At 37.7% G+C, this 19,912-nt stretch overlaps 1 protein-coding gene across 1 annotated transcript in view; it reads left to right on the top strand.

Moving 5' to 3' along the window:
• MEGF10 (multiple EGF like domains 10) overlaps window positions 1–19,912 on the top strand; it is a 104,296-nt gene that overhangs the window by 18,002 nt on the left and 66,382 nt on the right. Inside the window, exons 3-5 of the mRNA XM_040541406.1 lie at window positions 8,227–8,353; window positions 11,281–11,382; window positions 12,324–12,424. Of these exons, the coding sequence (XP_040397340.1) occupies window positions 8,244–8,353; window positions 11,281–11,382; window positions 12,324–12,424 (313 nt within the window). The 5' untranslated portion in view covers window positions 8,227–8,243. The remainder of the gene's footprint in view (window positions 1–8,226; window positions 8,354–11,280; window positions 11,383–12,323; window positions 12,425–19,912) is intronic.

Raw genomic sequence — 19,912 nt, 5'->3', positions numbered from 1 at the left:
TGTTATTTGCTTTCTGTTAGCTGTCAACAGCCACGCTGGGAAGGATGCCCAGGGCTGATGAGTGCCATCCGTGTATGGACTGAAAGCTGCTGGTGCGTCTCTGAACAGTCCCGTGCCCGCCAGCCCAGCAGACTTGCGCCTAGTGCCTGTTCCCCACTCGCTGCAGATCCCTGCACTGGTGGCATCATCCCAGCTGGGGGATGGCACCAGCCAAATCCCAGCTCCTGCATGTTCCTATGTCCTGCCACTGCTTTCTTCCAAAATGTGGTTGGTGGCTTCCCCAGGAGCAGCTGGCCAGCCATGGGGCCTTGAGATGCTGTGGAGAGGGGCTGGAAGGAGAGGAGGAGGACCTCGAAGGTCTGGATGGAGGGTGCAGGCAAAAAACAGCTGTAGTAGCTTGCTTGTGTTTAGGTGGTCTGCTTGGAAATGGTAACCTCTGAACAGCTACACAAAACTTCAGAGAAAGATCAGGCAAGACAGGCTCCTGTATGCGCTTCACTTTGTGTGGAAGAGAGAGACCTGATCTTGGACCAAGGTTCTCCGCTGGTGAAAGCTGCAGGTTGTAGTGACCCTGAGGCAATGCTGCCATCAACATATGGACACAACCTGTTAAGATTTTCAGTGATCTCTGTTTACAAAACTAGCTAATTATAAATTCTTTCCAGAACCAATTTCCGTTTGTTTGTCCTTACTCATTTCACATGTAGCTTCTCTGTCCATCACTTACTCTTGTTACATTATTTGGCTTGGGATGAAGGAACATTAAACATCTTGAGGAATTTCCTTCTTTTTTTTTTTTTTGTTTACTTTTTGTGTGAGAGCTAAATAAATCATTCTCAAGGGATACCCAGACCAAAAATAGATACTAAGATACTAAGTACACTTACTTGACATGGTTCACTTAATGTTTCTTGTTTAAAAGAAGTTATATCAGGATTTATGCTCTAGCTGCCATTTCATCTTCTGGAAGTGTGCTTTTCAGATACTTTGGCTTAGATTCTAGACAGCTTTAACTGTCTTTATTTGGTAACTTTTCATCTGAGTAGAAAATAGGTGGACAGCACATTTAGCCAAAAGATTTATTTGTTAACAATTCATCCTTTCAGCTTCCTATGTGAATAATCTTTAGACATGTTCAATGTGCCGTTCACACAGTTCTGTGTGCTATGACTAACCTTAATGATCACAAGCTTGCATGTTAAAGACCTGTACTTGTTATCTTCCTGGAAAAAGAAAAAAAACTTTTAATGTGAACAGTGCTCTGGTTTAGTGCACAATGACAGCTACAGTGAAATGACCCCATGCTTGTGATGTTTGGCAGCCTTCCCCAGAGGAATAAGAATGAGTCCATCTGCAAAGGATCTGGCATGCTGGCATTTGTTCTTTACCATGCCTCCTTGCCCCGTGCAAACTTGACTTCCACTGAACTTTCTCGTCCTCCTTTTACTATTGATCTGAGGGAGGAGAAGGGGACTGATGAATGGATGTATCATCCCTGGCAGCTTAACGCTTGTGGAAGTTCTCACTGTGCAGTCAGTGTGTTGCATGGCAGTAAGTGAGTCTGGTGGGCCAAAGAAAGTCTTATTTTTCAGGAGGCCTGAAGATCCTAAGGAAAATCCCATCTGGTCTTTTACAGTGAGACTGTATCTGCTCAATAACTTGCAGGGAAGTCCTGAGTGCTACAGGACCAGCTACCGAGTTCATGCCAGTGATGGAATAGCACTGTGTTTTGTGTCTGTACTACAGTGTGATGCTGGGCAGCAGTGCTGCGGGGTTTCCAGCTCTATGGGACTGTGCTGCAGCGCTGGGTGGCACAGCTAGTGTAAAGCTGAAAGTTTGCTGAGAGTTAAAGATTTCTGATTCTTCCAACGTGCATAGTTACCTTATTTCATTCTGGAAATGGAAATTTCCTTGTAATTGAAGTCTGAGAATTTATTAGACAGTTCTGGAGCAATAAGCAGTGTGACACTAACCAGCCTCTCCAGGTTTCCACCTGAAAGTTTTCATGCTTAAGTAGAAGGTGCCTATTCCAAAACATAATTTAACAGATGCTCTCTGTTATTTAACATAAAATCATATATTATTCCACTTTTTAGTTTGTTTTTATTTATTTATTTACTTATTTAGAAGGAGCAGTTCAGATATGCAGGCTATGAAATGATATCATTTGTTAAAGGATTCTGATGCCATAGCTTCCAAATCAGGCATTTCTGTGAGTTATGGGCAAATAATGCCTGGTTATCTGCAGACTTGTGGGTTGTCAGTGGATTCTCTGGAACTTGGTGAATCAAGACTTCTTTCCCTCCATTAACTTCAGTTGAAATGACCAACAGATTTGGAATTTATTGGAACCATTGGGGCCAATACATATATGCAAATAGTGAGATTACATAAGCCTCATTTCTTTCCTTAGGAACCTATATAATTAAAAAGAGACAGAAAAAAATAATAATAATAAAAAAGTAACTCAATCAAAAAACAGTGATTCATTATTTGTTTTTCTTCATAACGTTACCCTTGAAAAAAATAGCAAAACATCTGTTCCCATAAAGGAGAATTTTTCCAGCACACTCAGCCTTTAATTTGGTTATTTTTCAGATATCAGCCTAAATTCATGATTTTTCCATTTAATTTTCATGGTCTGTTTTAAAAAGCTTTGGACTCTTCAAAGTTTTCATTTTTTTCAGTTTGAATCTTAAGGATGCTAGTTCTTAAGTTTGAGACTCTGTCTGTGGTGTAGCTGTTCTTGAGTGTCTTAAGGATATGCATGTCTTCATGCAAGACCTGCTAACAACTGAGAAGGGGTGTCTGGGACATTGCTATGTTGCCTTGTAGGCTTAAACTTGTGTTAACTGGTGTAAATGGCTGCCATGCCCTAGATACCTCAGGTATGAAAAAGCCATTGGAAGAATAAATGTGTGAGAAGTGGAAGGCTGGAGGGACTGTTAAGTAACTGTGGTGTTGTAGGATGTGGAATCAGGAAATCAACACCCTCTCCTGTGGGAACAGCTTGCTTGGTGACTGGGTTACTACATGTCATGGCTAGTCATACATCTAGCATATTCAGCAAGCAAGGTCAGGTTGTCATTAAGCATGTGGCTGAAGTGGCCTGTCGGTTAGTAGACATTTGGATGTGCATTAATGCTTAAAAGTAAAGAAGCACAAGTTAACAGGGTTAACTCGATTAAGTTGCGCCAAGAAAGGGCCTTTTGTCATCTCTGATAATCAGGGTGTGAAAGAGTCCTGCAGTGTAGGGCCCTATTGGGATATCATTTAGCTAATTGTCCAGGTTCCACACATGTTCTGTCAAGAAAGTTCAGCCTTGCCAGATGAGTTGCAGTTTGGTCTCTTCTGCACTCCCCTAATTGGGGATGATGCCTTTGGAGTGACATTTTTTGAGCACTCAAGAAAAGACGGTTGCTTTATTTATGTTTGTTGTGATGTTTTTTTTTTTTCAGCCAGTCTAGGCTCTGCGTGATAATCCTGCTATTCAGGCTAGTTCATATCTGTTTTATGGGTGAGGTTTCATGTGACACCGCATCCAACTGACTTCCAAAGAAAAATCACCTCCTATTTTTCACCTATTAATTTTCTAATGTACTCACTAAAAGTCACTTTTCTTTTTTTACTTTTTTTTTTTTTTCTCATGGAAGTTAACATAGGACTAAGCATCACTGACAAGATTAGGTCAGGTTCAGATTTTGCTTTGCCTGACATTGGCAGTATAGTAGATGATTTTATAAACAAATCATGGCTCTGATGGAGGAGCTGAACTTTGAGAATGACAATACTATAATAATATGGAAAACACTTAACAGGAAGTGAAGAATCAAAGAATTCACCAGAAAATCTTTACAAAAATTCTTTACCTCATCTGGAGCTGTAATTTCTAGTGGCTACTAGCAGTCATTAAGCCTATTTTGGGTCTCTGGCTTCGTCATGGTACGGAGATGGTGAAGGCAGAGGTAGTAGCAACAGAGTCTCCAGTAATGAGTGTATAGTTTACAGATTCAGTCTGGGAGTTCAGCTACAATGGACAGAATGAAGATTTTTTTTAAATAGTATTTGCTGTATATGTAGGATAATGCAATATAGGCTTAATTAAAAACAACCCTTTGGGTTATAGCCCAGATAACATTGTTTGACATACTCGTGCTGTATCACTGCAGAAAGATGGAAATGAGTGTTGTAAAACCTTGGATACACCATCACGGAGTATGAAAAGCTCTTACTATCCTGAAGTTCTTCCTCTAATTATATTGCATGTTCTTGCTGCATTTTTTATGTTGCAGTGGTAAAAATGCTTTTGAAACAGTAATGAGAAAGCTACATCAGCATTTCCCTTGATCTTGGGTCCATTATGTCATGTTAGCAACTGTATCATTGCATTCTCTATTGCTCATGCAGTTCTAATCCTGCTTAATTCACTAGCAGTGCTTGATTTTGCTGACCATAAAATATTTGTTCACAGCCTTGAGCAACCTTCACTTTCATGTTTTGCATTGCTTTGTCTCCCTCTTCTCCCCCAATTACATCCTATTTTTTTACCTTTTGTGCAGACCAATCTAAGGGAGAGCTGTGTGCTCTGTGTTCTGCTCGTAGCTCTGCTTGGGGCAGGTGGAGAAACTCATCTGAAATCATGACTCAGTTTTCAGTAGATGGAGGAGAAATGCTTGGTTTTATTTTTAGTTGTTTACTCTTTTTCTAGTTTTGATTTTGGACTGTACAGGAAAAAAGTGTACAAAACTGGCAGCAGTAGTAGTCACAGAGAAGGTGCCTACAAATCTCAGATCATGTGTAGCACTGCTTAACTGTTTGTGTTTATGCAGTACACATACAGGCTTTGCCATCTGCTTTCTAGTGGGATGAATATAATTCATCAAACGTATTTTAGGTGAATACCTGTAATTTGTAGGAGTATATTTTTGGGGTAACTGTACACCTGTTATACCATCTTAAAAATGAACTTGATGGTAATTTTAATATGCCTTGGGATGATCAGAAGAATTTGTTGATATGACTATTATTGATGACTATTAATATCTTCATTTGATATAATAGAGAGATCACTAGCTAAATTTATTTAATAGGAGTAGAGAAACACATAGGAGTAATCTGCAGATGCTTCATGCAGCTGTGCTGTTCTCCTCTTAGCGTTTAAAAACCATGGGCCTGTACTAAAGGTTGTGGAAACAGAGACAACTCAGAACTAAACAGACCTTGACCTCATATTGCACAGGCCTTGCCTTAAAGATCCTGCTCAAATGGGAGTAAAGATGCAGTTTTGTCAACTAAAGTTTTTTTCTCCAAGAGTAGTATCAAAAATGTCAGGGGGCAGTAAGATTTTAGTGCTTTGTTCAGATATGTGTTCTGTCATGCACTGTGCTAATAGTACACTGTAGTGTACACTAGAAAGACCTGGCAGTAAAATGCCTTAGGCTCAGTTAAATTAATTGTGTGTTCAGTTGGATGTTGAAGTCATAGACTGAGAGAGTTGTACATGCTGGTTAACAATCAAAATGACTGGAATACGCATTTTGCTAGCTTCCCCATGACTTGGTCACTGCCATATTGTCTTAGCCAGCAGTTCTATAATTTTGCTGGTTTAAATACAGTTTCAAAAGTGTCATTTTTTTCTGTATATGCAAACATGTTGCTGGATATTAGAGAGTGTTTGGGAACAACCATTTGCCTCTTTGAAGTTGTTCTTCATTGAGGGCAACAGTGCTTCTCACAGGAGAGGGCTGGATGACTTGTAGAAAGTGTTTATGGCTTGGGGACGTGAATTATAAATATATGCTGTAGTAGGTTGGAGGAGCTTTCTGTTTTAGACTGAATTATTATTTCCCTCATACTTGAACTAATCATTGATTTACATAGAGAAAGCATTCTGCAGCATGAGCACTTTTAGTACTGAAACCACAGGTACTATGTATATGTATTTAGACAGCAAAGACCTGATGTAGTATTGGGTGAGATGATTTAAGCAATATGCAAGAAGAAAAGTGAATCTCTGAACAGGGCATCTCAGTGCCAACTGCAGACAGCAAGAGTTAAATCAGTCATCTGCATTTTTTATTGCTAATATAAACACTTTAGCAATGCTAATCAGTGGTACTGATTTTCTGTTTTGATTTTCCTTAATAATTAAGCAAAAGATTGGGAATGCAATCAAGTTTTACACTAGGGGGTTCATGCAAATTATTAATTTTTTAATTTTAAATTTTGTTAAATGTATCCAAAAGGAAAGTTACTGAAGTTGAGAAGAAGAAAAAAAGGAAATACAGTTTACAGTCTGCATAATCGAAGTGCATATTTCTAATGAGGGAAATCACCACTTCGTTGAAATTATTAACTGAAAATACAGCTGCTTTTATTCCTTCTTAAACAGTTCCACATTGACAACATTGCTATGCAGTGTTTGTGCACAGAAACAGTTCTAGACCATGAAATGTCCTTCAGCAGCCATGGTTTTTCAAGAGGGATTTAGCAAAATGGGATCATCTCTGTGTCCTCAGATATCTTAAATACAATATTTTCATTTTTTTTTGTGAGCTTTTTATGTTGACTACTGAAGAAGTTCTTGTAAAGTAAGACTGTTACATCTCTTTATTTTCATGGATTAGTGGACTTTTTTTTGTCTTAAAGTAATTTATTGGTGTGTTTTACTCTATTCTGTTCCATAATATTTAAAGTAAGAAATTTCTATTTCTAGTTATTTTATTTTGTTAAAAATATTTAGAAAATAAAATTAGAAGTTATTTTCTTATTGTCCTATGGATTACACTCAATTATCTCAGTTTTTGGTGTGATATCAGAAGCCACATAGTATTAAAATTTGTGTGAAAATGAAGATAAAAGGTCAAATGTTTCCCAGAAATGGATGTTTGAATCATTACAGGTTACCTTCTGCCAGCTTTCATTCTGGCAATTGTGAATTAATGGTAGGTTAGATTTAAAGTGTTTTGGTATGCAAATCAAATCAGTTGCTTGAAAACTAAGATAGACCCAGTCAAAGCACTGGGATAATCTTTTAGACTTTTATGTTATAATAGTAACTTTTTTATGAGCAGAAGGCTTTTTCTGTTTGGGAATTGTACAACTGGCATAAAAGGGGATATTTATGCAAACTATACTGGGAATTCAACTTAAAAGAGCATTAACACTGGAGAATAAAATGTGAGACTGACTGTTAACAAGTTAAAGCAAAGTCATTTAAACCCTTCCCCTGACTGATTAATTTGCTTGCATGGGAATTATTAGTTAGTAAAAGGCACTGTGCCATTTTTAGCAAGTCCTAAGCTGACATTGTATCTACTAATAATGATGTTTAACATCTTCAAGGACTGAGAAGCATTCATGCATATATATATATATATATACATAATTTCACGGACTGAGAAGCATTCATGCATAGATATATATATATATATATATAATTTCACGTATACATTTGCGTAAAAGAATAGTACACAGACATACACACTCCCACCACAGAACACTATAACACTGCTTTTTGCTCCTCTGACATCCATCTCTCTGCGTTACGCTGCTGTGTCACCCCACAGGGAGGCACCTGGGTTGAGGTAGTGCCCCGGTGTTGGGGTGCAGCCTTTCCAGAGCACACCCTGGGCATCACCCCTTTGGTGGCCCAGGTACTCAGTGCTCTGGCATCCCTAGTGATGTGCAGTCACTGTGTGATTCGGGGGTGAGCTTTTCACAAGAAGGTGCTACATTGGTTAAAGCTGCTTGAGGTGGGGCTTTATCTGGGGTTTTTAAGAAGTTGGTGCTGCTATCAGTGAATGCTGTACCATTTTGGTTAAGTGGTCTTCAGGCTTTCTGATGGCATGTTATCAGCAAAACCTTGAACAGGGGTGTTTCTACTCTTGTGGTCTTGAGCAAGTGCCAATCTGTTTTAAAACTGCAGCTCTGTTACCTGGTAGGGATGAGCCATCGCTAAACAGACTGAGCCTGGCTGCCTGCAATGTGGTAGGACCAGCAGGCTGCCCGGCTACTTGCATCAACTACTCTATTTGTCTTCTTCTACCACAATGGGCATGTATTTGCTGCCACTAGGCATGCTTCATGTGTTTCTTGAAGTACCTATTCATATATATCACCAAACCTTTGATTTTGTGTGTAGCCTAATAAAATGAGTCAATGGTTTTGGCTCCTTTATTGTTTATGTAATAACATTAATGTATTATGTATATTTTCTTCTTACAGGTCACCTTTTTGAAAAGATGGTTCTTAACTCCTTTTTTGGCTTTCCTGTCATACTCCTGTACCATTGGGTAGGGATAACTTTATCTTTGAACCTTGAAGATCCAAATGTGTGTAGCCACTGGGAAAGGTAATAATTTCTTTTATGTAAGACTTGACACAAATTCTGATTGTAAAAGTTTTGGTTTGCTTTGCTTAGTACAGTTTAATTGATTTATAGCTTTCAGTTAAATAATGATCTGGGAATAAAATTTTGCATAATCATGTGGGCAAGGTAAGTTCATGCATAACTAAAAGACTATTTCACAGTGGGCTGAAATGCAGCCATCTTTGCAGTAGTGGTTAGGAAAAACACAACAGTGGCACCAGTAATATTACAGAACCATCTAGGGACAAGAAAGAAATTAAAAATAGCTTTTTTCAATTTAAGTGAAAAGGAGCTTTTACATATGCAAGATGTAATTAGCCATATTGGAGTTTGGCCAAATTTGATTATGCTGATTCTTTCCTTTTCAACATTCCTGGAATCTAAATTAAGATTTGTCGTTTAATTTTTTTGATGAGGTTCAGAAATTTATAATGTGCAGCTATAAATTCATCAGTTTAGTTAGTCCAATTGTTCACCCAATTTCAGGTTAATTGCGAGTGGATTGCTCACAGTGGGTAGGAGTGGTTGAACCGCAAGCATTTGTTGTAGTTTTGTTGAGCAAAGATTATAGTAGTGAAACCAGGCCCGAATGTCTCATTATTATTATTTAATTAAGCCCATGACTGATCAGCTAACCCCTGAGACAGTCTAACTGTTCATTTGAGAACATAAGTATTTCCTCCATTGGAGGTAAATTGTTTTTTTATGTTTAGTTGCTGGAAATGCCGCTGAGCCACTGTACATATATTTGCAATTGTTTGGGCTAAGTCTTTGTAGAGGAAGTTGAAACTTGTATTTAAATTTTTATGAAGTCTGTATATCAAAAAATGTACTTAAGGACTTCCCCCAGCCATTTATTTTAGCTTATGTGCAGCAAAGGTAGGAGCAGATTCTTGGTATGCAATTTGGCATATACGAAATTGTGTATATGAAGTAATTACCATACTAAATACCTGGTTACAATATTCAGGCACAAGCCTAGATTGCTACTTGATACTACTCCATATTGTGTATCATTTGTTAACTGTTCTTATCTATATAAGTGTTTTTTGAGGGAAGAAGCATCATAGTGAAAGCAAAATGGAAAAAAACAAAAAAAAAAAAAAAACACAAACAAATGTTATAGTGCATAATGTATTTTAAAACAAAGTAATTAAAGTCTACAGAAGAAAAAAATACTCATCGAGTGTTTCCAGTTTGTTGAACGAACTGAAAGATCCATGCTGTGTCTCAGAGCAGGCAGCAGGGGAACATAGCTACGAATGAGTAAAACCACTAGATCCCAGTTCATTGCTGCTGCTGTCACTGGCAGCGCTATATGCTTTAAATAAACCTACCCCACCCTGTCATGAAACATTCTTTACAAATGAACTGCGATCACAGCAAGAACGGATGGGCTGAGCATCGTGTCCAACAACAAGCGCAGACGTTTTGTCGGGCTTGCTCTGACAGCTGGACAGATTAGGGATGCTTGCCTCTATATAGGCATAAGGAAAACAGGGAGCAAGTGCTGGGCAGTGAGGAGTAAGTAAATCCGGACATGTTTTCTCTGAGTGTAGGTGATGACATTAGGAGGAGGAGACTGTGGCTTTTACCGTGTAGTAGGTGCTGAAGGGGTCAAAGACAGTGTGAGTAAAAGCCAGACGGGCTGTGCGCTCAGCGTTTTGACTGTTCCCGGGAACCAGCACTACAACAGGAATGGACCACACATTCCCATATTTTCTAACCCCCTTATGCAACCAAGGACTGTCGGACTGCCAGCACAAACAGTCTGTGCAAGAGTTTTCTAGGGTGATTCAATATTTTTCCCTTCTGCAGCAGGGCTCTGTTTCTCTGGCCCCACTGACAGCTCTGGAGGCTCTGGATTTTCACTACACTCATAATCTGACAGGCAGAAATAATAGATCTTCAGATAATAGATCTTCAGCATAGTACTTCTGACAAAAAAAAAAAAAGTATACTTCTATACTAACACCCACTTTTATATGTAAGTACATTGAAAGACCTTTCCACTACTGATGAAAACGTTTTATTATGGATACAGCTACAGTTTTAAAAATATTTTTTTTTCAGAAAATCCAGTGAGATTTTTCTGTTTTGTATGATAAAAGAAGAAATATAATTTTGTGTCTCTTAACTAGTTCTTCAGCTCTCCAGTGATGTTAGTAAAACAGGAGAAAATGTGCCACACATCTCATTGCCTTGCTGCTTCAGTTAGCTGCTCATTTGAGACAACTGCTTTTAAAATTTAGACATAATTACTTTTCTTTAAATGTCTTTTAGTACCATTTCATCAAATGTATTACACAGAGACATGATTGCTTTCTGCATGTGTATTTTTCTTCCCTTAGTGGATAAAAACCCTTTTAATCCATATATTCTATTTTATAAAGTTAGCTGGTTCATATTTAGCCTAAACTTGCACTTGCTGGTTTTGTTGCACATGAATATTTTGTTATTTTTTTATACCATTATGTTGAAGCATTTTCTGATGAATTTTGATACATATTTTATACCTACATTTTTAAAGAGGAAATTAAGAACTGGTAGCATTTAGATAGTAGATAAAAACAATAGCAGACTGTAGTAGATCCTTTGTAACAGACAGCATTAGGCTGAAACTGACTAAACAACGTTGCTTGTGAGGGCTTATGGAACACCTTTTTAGCAGACTCCTCACCTTAGAAAGCAAAGAAGTATTTGTCAAAGCCATGGTTGTCTATTGCTAAGTGTGCTATGACTGTGTGCACATCCAGGAGTTACAGGATGTGCCTAAAAGGTGTGCTTAAATATGTGCCTTATTATCCATTCTAACTACAGCTACTTACTAGAACTTTGTAAAAGACTTAATAAAATCACTGTACTGTAAAGGACTTGCTCAATAATCTGTTCACTCTCTTTTTCACCAGTTATTCAGTCACAGTGCAAGAGTCATATCCGCATCCTTTTGATCAAATTTATTACACCAGCTGTACTGACATCCTAAACTGGTTTAAGTGCACACGACACAGGTGATGTATAATTGCTAAGATTGTCAAACTGCTGATATTGTAGATATGTGTAGAGATCTTGTGTCTGTTAAAATCAAGCATGGCATACAGGATATTTTATTTATAGCGACTTACTTGTGTAGCACTGATTGTCGGAGTCAACTGAAAAATGTCTGATCCAAGCAAAGTCACATATCTGTTGTCAGCATGTCAGGGTATATCATCCTACAGAGGACTGACAGAAAAAGAACAAGTTAAGAAAAAACAATGCAATGCATGAAGTGAAATTCCCCAGATCTTACCAGGTGCGTTTGTTCAAAAACTTCATGAGATACCTTGCTGCTTTGAATCTTATGTTCTGGGGAAAATGTGTGTTACTTGAAAAGGAAGTAAAAAGAAGGTTGGAAGGCACATCTGGAGGTTATCTGGTCCAACCCCCATGCTCAAGTAGAGCCACCTAGAGCAGGTTGCCCAGGATCATGTCCAGATATCTCCTTAGAGATATTCAAGATATCCTCAAGTGTCTTAACCAGCACTTCTCTTGTCTTAACCAGCACTGTGTCTCAGCCCCCAGAAACCAGACTCTCCCTTGTAAGGATAAACCCCAGTAGGCTTTCCTTGGAAACTGACACCAGTAGTGATCAGGGAAATGGATTTGTTTTGCCAGACTTTAATCTCCATTGGGGATGCTAATGGTGAAGGCAATGATACTCTGGTTTGTGATTTGGTTAAGTAGCCAGAATCCTTAACTTTACTGCTGTCTGTCGACCCATGGAAATAAGGCTTGATGTGGAACCAACAAGACTATTAAATACAACAACAGATAAATAAAGGTCTCTTTCTGGAGGTTTTTTTCTCTCCTTTTACTGATATCTGAAGATTTTAAAAAATCTGTAAGTGTATAAATGATTTAGTTTCTGAACTATGAAATATAAGCAACAACCATTCATTCTTTTCTTTAGAATCAGTTACCGTACTGCCTACAGACATGGTGAAAAAACGATGTACAGACGTAAATCCCAGTGCTGCCCTGGATTTTATGAAAGCAGGGAAATGTGTGTCCGTAAGTCTAGCTTCTTTTTGCTTTGAAATTCCATACATTCATTGCAGGGCTGGTTTGGCTCCCTTTCAGGGGTGATTTGTGGGAGCTGCGTTACTGGAGTCTCAGTTATTCATCAGTGGTGCGCATGCAGATCTCGTTGAAGTCAATTGGTGTTGTGCATATGGAAATGACAGGATAATTGGATCTCAGAAGTCTAAGTAACCAACCTTGATGTGATTCTCACTAATGATTATATGGCACATTACATCTCAGATAGCACAAGTGTCAGAACATTTTTCAACACAAAAAATAAACACCGACAAAACCAGTAGGGAAATACAAGGCTGTCCTCCTCAGCATGGGCCCTGGTTGATCCCTGAGGAACTCTCTCTTGCAGATATGAAGGTCTGTAACAACTGTTTGAAGGCAGCAGCACCCTTTTGTAGGGCACATGCTGCTGTCTCCAAAGCTTTCTAAACCTAAACTTTGAAGAACTCTGTCCAGACTGGTAGTGCCCCTGGCTTGGCTCCCTTTCTCCCTCTTGTATAGCCTTGTGAAGAACCTAGAAAGGTCTGATATTCATTCAAGATCACAGTAGAAAGGAAGAATGAAAAGAGAGGGTGTGTTAATCCAGAGCCTTGAGAGTGTATGTGAGTGGCTGAACACAGGTCACCTGGAAAGTTGTTCAAAGCTGTAGAGCAGGCTGAATAGCTAGGTGCTTGCACTGGCAGGAGTGACAGCAATGAGCTTGTAATAGGTGAGCACATGTGAAGGGCAGTGTGTCCTCGGAGATGTGTAAATGTGTACAGCTAAAAATAAAATTAATTCAGTAGTATTTAACATTATTTTCCCCTATGGATACACATGTACACAGCATGGACTGTAGCTGTAGGTTTTGCAGAAGTCAGGACATTGAATATGTCTTCAACTTTTAATTTCCTTGAAAAACTGGGCTTATCAGAGTCAGTCTTTTGTCAGTAATGTCATTTGCTATATTGACTGTGCATATACTTGTATTAGTTTTAGGGGACAGAATGATCACAGAAAGCAGCTATCTCCATTCATTGGGTTTGCTTCAGCTGTTCTAACGAGATTTTTTAAAAAACAGAGCAACCCTGATGAACTCTGTCAGAGGGACTGAGGCAGTAGCTGATTTGGGGGTGAATGTAGGTGTCTTTAAGAGCAGCCCAGTGAGGGGCTGGAGCCTCTGGATTGTGGGGGCTGGTCTCAGCTTGCTGCCCAGTTGCTGAGCAGGCCTGTGCTTGGCAAGCCCAGCAAAGGGAAAATTGTGACAAGCCCTACATACTGGGAGAGCCGCAGCGTGTATGCTGCCCTGTCAGACGTGTAGGCTGCTCATGCGTGAAGATCAGCCTCGTGTCCCCCCAGCCCAGGCCTGGCCCCCAGGGCCTGCATGGTGCAGCCTGCGGGTGGGCTCCTGCCGTCCTGGGGCAGGCCTTGGCCCAGGTCACCACATGTCTGTCACCACACATCTCCTGCCTAACCATCTACAGCACGCTTCTTTACCTGGTGCTTTTCTCATCTGAGAGTGGGAGAAACAGAGATGAATTCATAGGTTTATTGTCTCCTTTACTGCTACAACGACAGTGGTGAAGCATAGTGTTCAATGTTTGGAGGAGCTTCTCCAGCAAAATACTCTGCAAAGTAATGGATAACAAGAGATTTGACATTGCTGCTGGATTTTGCAAACCAGTTTAGGAGAAGTCAGTGCAGTGGATGCACCTTTGGTCTCTGGTAAACAGAGTCTGAAAATTAGTATCAGTAAGTACATTAAAATTATTTATTCAATATAAATGTGAAATAGTGCCTTAATTTGTTCAGAGGCATGGTTCTGTGTATTGTGAGGTGCATACTGGAAGTGACTGATTGGATTTATTTGTATTTTGGAAATTTGTACCCCGTGAATGTCAAAACAGCATAAGATCCTCATTTACTTTTTTGTTTTATGGCACTCACTGGAATTTGAAAATAAAGCAGTAAGATCTTTGATTTAAAATGTATTTTCTGCACAAGACAAAGCAAGGTCAAAATGATACTGGAAAAAAAAAAACCCTACTTTAAAAGAGAATCAATCTGAGATCAGATCAGCAATTTTTTATGCTTTTTTAAAATGTATTTATTGGACTTAAAAGAACCAAATTTTGTCTATGTTTGGTTATTATATGAATGAGAATGATCATAGAATCATTAGGGTTGGAAAAGACCTCCATCTGGTCCAACCATCCCCCCGCCACCAATATCACCCACTAGACCATGACCTTAAGCACCATGCCCAACCTTTCCTTAAGCACCCCCAAGGACGGTGATGTTTTTTGTTTGATGTTTTGTTGTTTGTTTGTTCCTTTGCTTGACTTCTCAGTTTAAAAAGCTCAATTAGAAAATTCTACTGGCAGATGATTTTGGTATGACTCAACACTTCAGTGCATTTAGTGATGAAGTGAAATCTTGTGACTTCCTTTTTAAAATACTAGTTAGGAATTTACAGCATGAATACTCACCAGTGCCAATTGTCCTACTGGTAGCACTTACTAATGATAGTGCTACTGCACTGTTGTGGGAAGAGAATTACTTGTCACTGTATAGAGTCATAGCAAGAATGTGGGAGCCTCACATTGCTGAAGTCTCTAAATGTTGTATTCACAAAAGAAAAGAATGACCAACAGCCAGAGAAAAGCATGGGCTGAAATTTAAGTGGTTTACATATATATTTTTGATTTTTTCTGAGTTCAGTCTGAACATACGAATTTGAATTTGTCTTAGGATATAAGTTTTCTGTGGAACTGTGACTCTAACTTTCATACTTGTTCCTGAAAACTTTCAGTTTCAGGTGGTTCAGTAGGTGACACTTGTGTTAAGATTTCACTTTTCGGTAAAAATTAAATTTGTGTTTTGTTTTTGGATTCAGTAAACAAACTCGTGTGGAAAATATATAAACAGGCCTTTTTATCACTTTAACAATAATTTGTATTTTGTTTGTGCTTCTCTAAATGACAAATAACTGTTGTAATGTAAACTATTCAAACCCAGATTCAGAGTTTTAGTATCATCTTTTAATTAATGCCATTAATAAGCCTATGTATCGTGCCACGAAGTGAAAAATCAACAATATAAGTACACGTATGATCGCTCAAAAAAAATCCAAACTCTTGCACCTTTTAGCCAAGAAACAGTCAAGTAACACTAGTGGCAGAAACTATAACAGAATCAGATATTGTTAGCAGTATCAGCAGAAAAATATCATCACACTGTCTGTTAAGGTTGAGGTATTTACATGGATTGCAATTCTGATTTGTGTCTTTTATTTAGTTAAATGAAGGAAGTGTAACGCATTGTGAATATTGCAGCTCTTGTTTTTTTTTTTAATTTTTTATTTTTATTTTATTTGGAATATGGATGCTAGTCTGGGCTACATGCTAAGACCTTTTTATAAGAAGTGTATTATTATTATTTATTTATTTATTTATTTATTTATTTTTAAATTTACAAAATCCATCCAATTTTTACCATGTTTCTGAAACAAAAGGATTCAGGCTTTAAGATGTCTTCTGGTGGCTTTGCTGTAGATTAACACACGTAAAGTAGATTCATCCTTGTAGCATTTTGGTAGTGTGAACATTAACTTACAGTTTCTGACAACATAGCAGGATTAAGCCTGTTGAATTTCCTTGAGAAAGAAAATGGAGAATAGGCAGAATATAGGTAGAATTAAGAAGCTATCTTACCACATAACTGAATTTCCCTCACCTTAATAAAAAACAGACGTTAAACACAGAAAAAAAAAAAAAAAAAAAAGGATTAACCAAAGGATACATTCTAGCATACAGTATGGAATTGAAGAATTTATTTGAAAGAACACATTTATAATGTACTTTAAAAGTTATGTGAATTTCATTTTTCACAGAAAATGCTGAGGGACCATATTTTAATTAATTTCAAGGAAGTTGAAGTTAAACCTTGTACAATATGTGGAAGAGTTCTTTTACATTTCCAATCTAAATTGGTTTATGCATTCAAATTTCATTCACAAAATTTTGAGGACTTTAACAGATAAAGAAGCTTATTTTTTTCTTGAAAAGGGATATATCTCTTCAAATTACTCTTTCTGAAGACTCTAGGAATCCAAATCAGGATACAGTGGTATTAACAGAAATGACAAACACAGAGCATGCAGTCATGCATGTGGTATGACTTCTTTTGTTGGAAGTGATTTATGTGAAAGAAATAATATGAAGATTTACTTACAACCCAAAAGCAGACCTTGTTCAGGTATCACTTTTTTCCTTCTAATATGAATTCTCAGTGCAGTTGATCAGAATTTTATTTGAGATTTATTTAATGAGATTTCAGGTATGAAATTTCATGAAATCAGGTATGTCTTCAGGTAGCTGCTTATCTGATGTTGTGACTCATTTGCTTAAAAGCTGAAAGTCTAAATTGGAAACCATAGTGGATTCTCCTGGTCATTTACGTACATAAATAATTACAGGCAAAATATCTCAAGCTTTTGTTTGTGTTAGTTGATTTACGCCTGGCTTTTCAAAGGGAATAAATGACAGATAATATGATCATAAAAATGCATTAATGAACTTCCATTAAAGATAAAAATAGCCTTTTCACATTTGATTACTGGAAATTCTTCTGTATCTTCTTTTAACATCAGATAATGTAATGCACAGCTGTCTAGATGTTGTCTATGGTGACTTATCATTAAATAACTTCATGTCACCTTCTTAATCACAGAGAGCAGATTCATAAAATGCCATTCAGAAATTTCAAGTCTTATCATATTCTGCTCTTCATACATGCTCTAGTTCAGAAGTGGAAGTGGCATGAGGCACTGGAGTTACTCCACTCAGCTGTGATACTTTAAGTAGGTATCACAGCGGAGGAGCAATCTGCATTTCCACCGCAGGTGGTATGGTGGAGCCCATCAGCATATAAGTAGGTGTTTGAATTGTAATCTTCTCTTGAGTTGGAGCACTCTCTCCCTCCCTTCACTGGTATCGGTATGAGCCACATAATCAGTATGTAAGAATGGCAACTTGATCTAAGATTCCATTACACGTCCTGTGCTTCTGGCACGACTGGCTTAACCCCCCTTAGTATGAAGCTATGGTGCTGCAGCATGTCTGTGATAATTTTTGTGAAGCCCTTGCCTCACATTGCTTTCAGCGTTCTGTACTAGTTTGTGCGGATGATCTGCACAGGTTACACGTTTCTTTTCATGTTGATTCACATTGCTGAGTTTTCTCAACAGGGCATTATCATTTGGCTGGGTGCAGAAACACCAGTGCCTGCAAGTGAGTTAGGAACAGGGATGAAGATACGCTTGTGTCTGGGGAACTGGGCAGCCCCTCCTGCACGTGCATGCAGCAGCAGGTGTTTTGTAGATACTTCAGGTTGGCTGATGATACTCTGTAGTCAGAAAAAGCAAATCTACCTTATGTGTTTAAGAAAATGAAAAAGATGTGATCTGCTGAAATACAGACCTATAAGTTGGACAAGGCAAAATTTTAGGGAAGATTTTGAAAGAAGCAATAAGATACAGAAGAAAACGGAAAATAAGGTAAAAAAGCAGGTATGCAAGTGTAAGCTCTGATTGCTTTTCGTATGTTAATTGATTTTCCATTGCAAAAGAATAAGATATGACCTATGCAATTTACTGCTGTTAGTGAATTATTGGTGCTTCTTTACACTGCTCGTTATCAAAGAGACTTCACATTAAGTTTTTCACCTGTTCCTGCCCATAAGTATTTTCTTACATCTTGTCTATGAGAAAAGTCTCTCTGTTCCTGATGTAATTCGGGTCTTTTCAGCTTGTTCACTAGTGCTTTTCTCATTGCTCTCACCTTAAACACTTTCTAGGTCATGTAGTAAATTGTGGCTCTCTTGTCCCAGCGTTCAGTGAAATAATCTTGGTATATATGCTGTCTCTTAGGAATGTTAACTACAATTCAGTTAATAAGAATCAGTTAGCCCAGTTAGTGTCTGGAGAGTAATTTCTTTTGCTTACAAAATAGGTATATCCAGAATATAGAAGGAAATTGCTCGTTGATCAGATGTGTTTTGGGGCACTAAGTAACTTAAAAAAGAAAAAAGGAATACTGGAAAATTATTTTTTGTAAATCTTGAACATTTTTGAAACATTCTTGGCCTTTGTTTAACTTCTTCAAAGTAAAGGATTTCATGTCACCCTCCTCAGAGAAAGAAATTTGTGTATTTGTATGCCACATATATATATATGTGTGTGGCATACAAATACACAAATTTCTTTCTCTGAGAAGGGTGACATGAAATATATATATATATATATATATATATATAATTTTAAGTGATCTTTATTACGTTTATTTGGAAACAACAGTATTTACATTTTAAAAGGTCTTTCACTGGTCCTTATCTCATGTTTTTTTAATTGCTGAAGTTAGCAGAGGTTTGGCTGTCAAAAATGTATACAGTGGTAATGACGTTGGGTAATGCGTGCTGGTATTCAGTAAGTTATTCAAACGTGCACACAGAGCATGTATGTGCTACCTGATGTTGTCTTACAGTTTACTGGGAGGATTTTTCACACATTTGGTTTAGGGAGAGCTTCATTGGCCATGTCACCACTTATTAGGCAAGAATCTTCAAAGATGTAAGTAATTCATATCTAGATGTAAAACTAATGGAGTTGTGGGATGTACTATTTAGTCATTATTTCCATAATAGATAGAGAACAATGAAATGGCTTTAGGAGTATTAATACACGTTAATATTTTTTATCGTTTGACATTTAAAAATACATATTCTCCCTGTTGAAGGTCATTTTAACGCACATCTGGAAAGTAGCTTATTAAAACATAAAAGTTGCAAAGGAAACCTAAAGGTTGTAATATGTAATTAGTGGCTGGGATCCCAGATAACCAATGATTTAAGTAATATATACTGTTGATCTCTTTGTGGCTTTCTTTCTTTGTGACCACACAAAATATAAAGATGACTATCCTGCTTCATCATGTTTAATTAGAAAAAATATCACAGGACATTTTGCGAGTATTTGTCCCAATTATTGTATAGCATTTTCAATCTGTTCAGAACAGAAATGATTTGTGTGGTCTCATTAAACTTCTTGTAAACACCAACTTTGTCTTTTCCCCATTGTTCACCTTGTATTCATTGGTACAGTGATCACATTCCTGTCATATTTTTTTTCTGGAAATGTAGGTACAAAGCAAATTCTCATCCTGTGCACATTTTTTAAGTTTTATTGTTGTTTGAACTGGATGGAAATAATTCCAGTGTATGTATTTTGGAAGGCTGAGGGCATTTCCTTAGGAATATGATGCCAACAAAGTTGATGGTTGCCAGTTCTTCCTCTTCAGTGTATTGTGAGTCAGTTATGTTGGTGTGCTGGATATAGAAGCCATTTCAAGTTTTCTTTGTGTCAAAATGGGGTGTCAAATAAGACTTATTTCAAAATAAGCCTTAACTGCAGAAACACACACATAC

This window comes from Cygnus olor, chromosome Z (genome assembly GCF_009769625.2).
Source record: "Cygnus olor isolate bCygOlo1 chromosome Z, bCygOlo1.pri.v2, whole genome shotgun sequence".
In the NCBI taxonomy this organism is placed as follows: Eukaryota; Metazoa; Chordata; class Aves; order Anseriformes; family Anatidae; genus Cygnus; species Cygnus olor.
The sequence above is the reverse complement of the archived record's forward strand: the minus strand, read 5'-3'. Positions and strand labels throughout refer to the sequence as shown.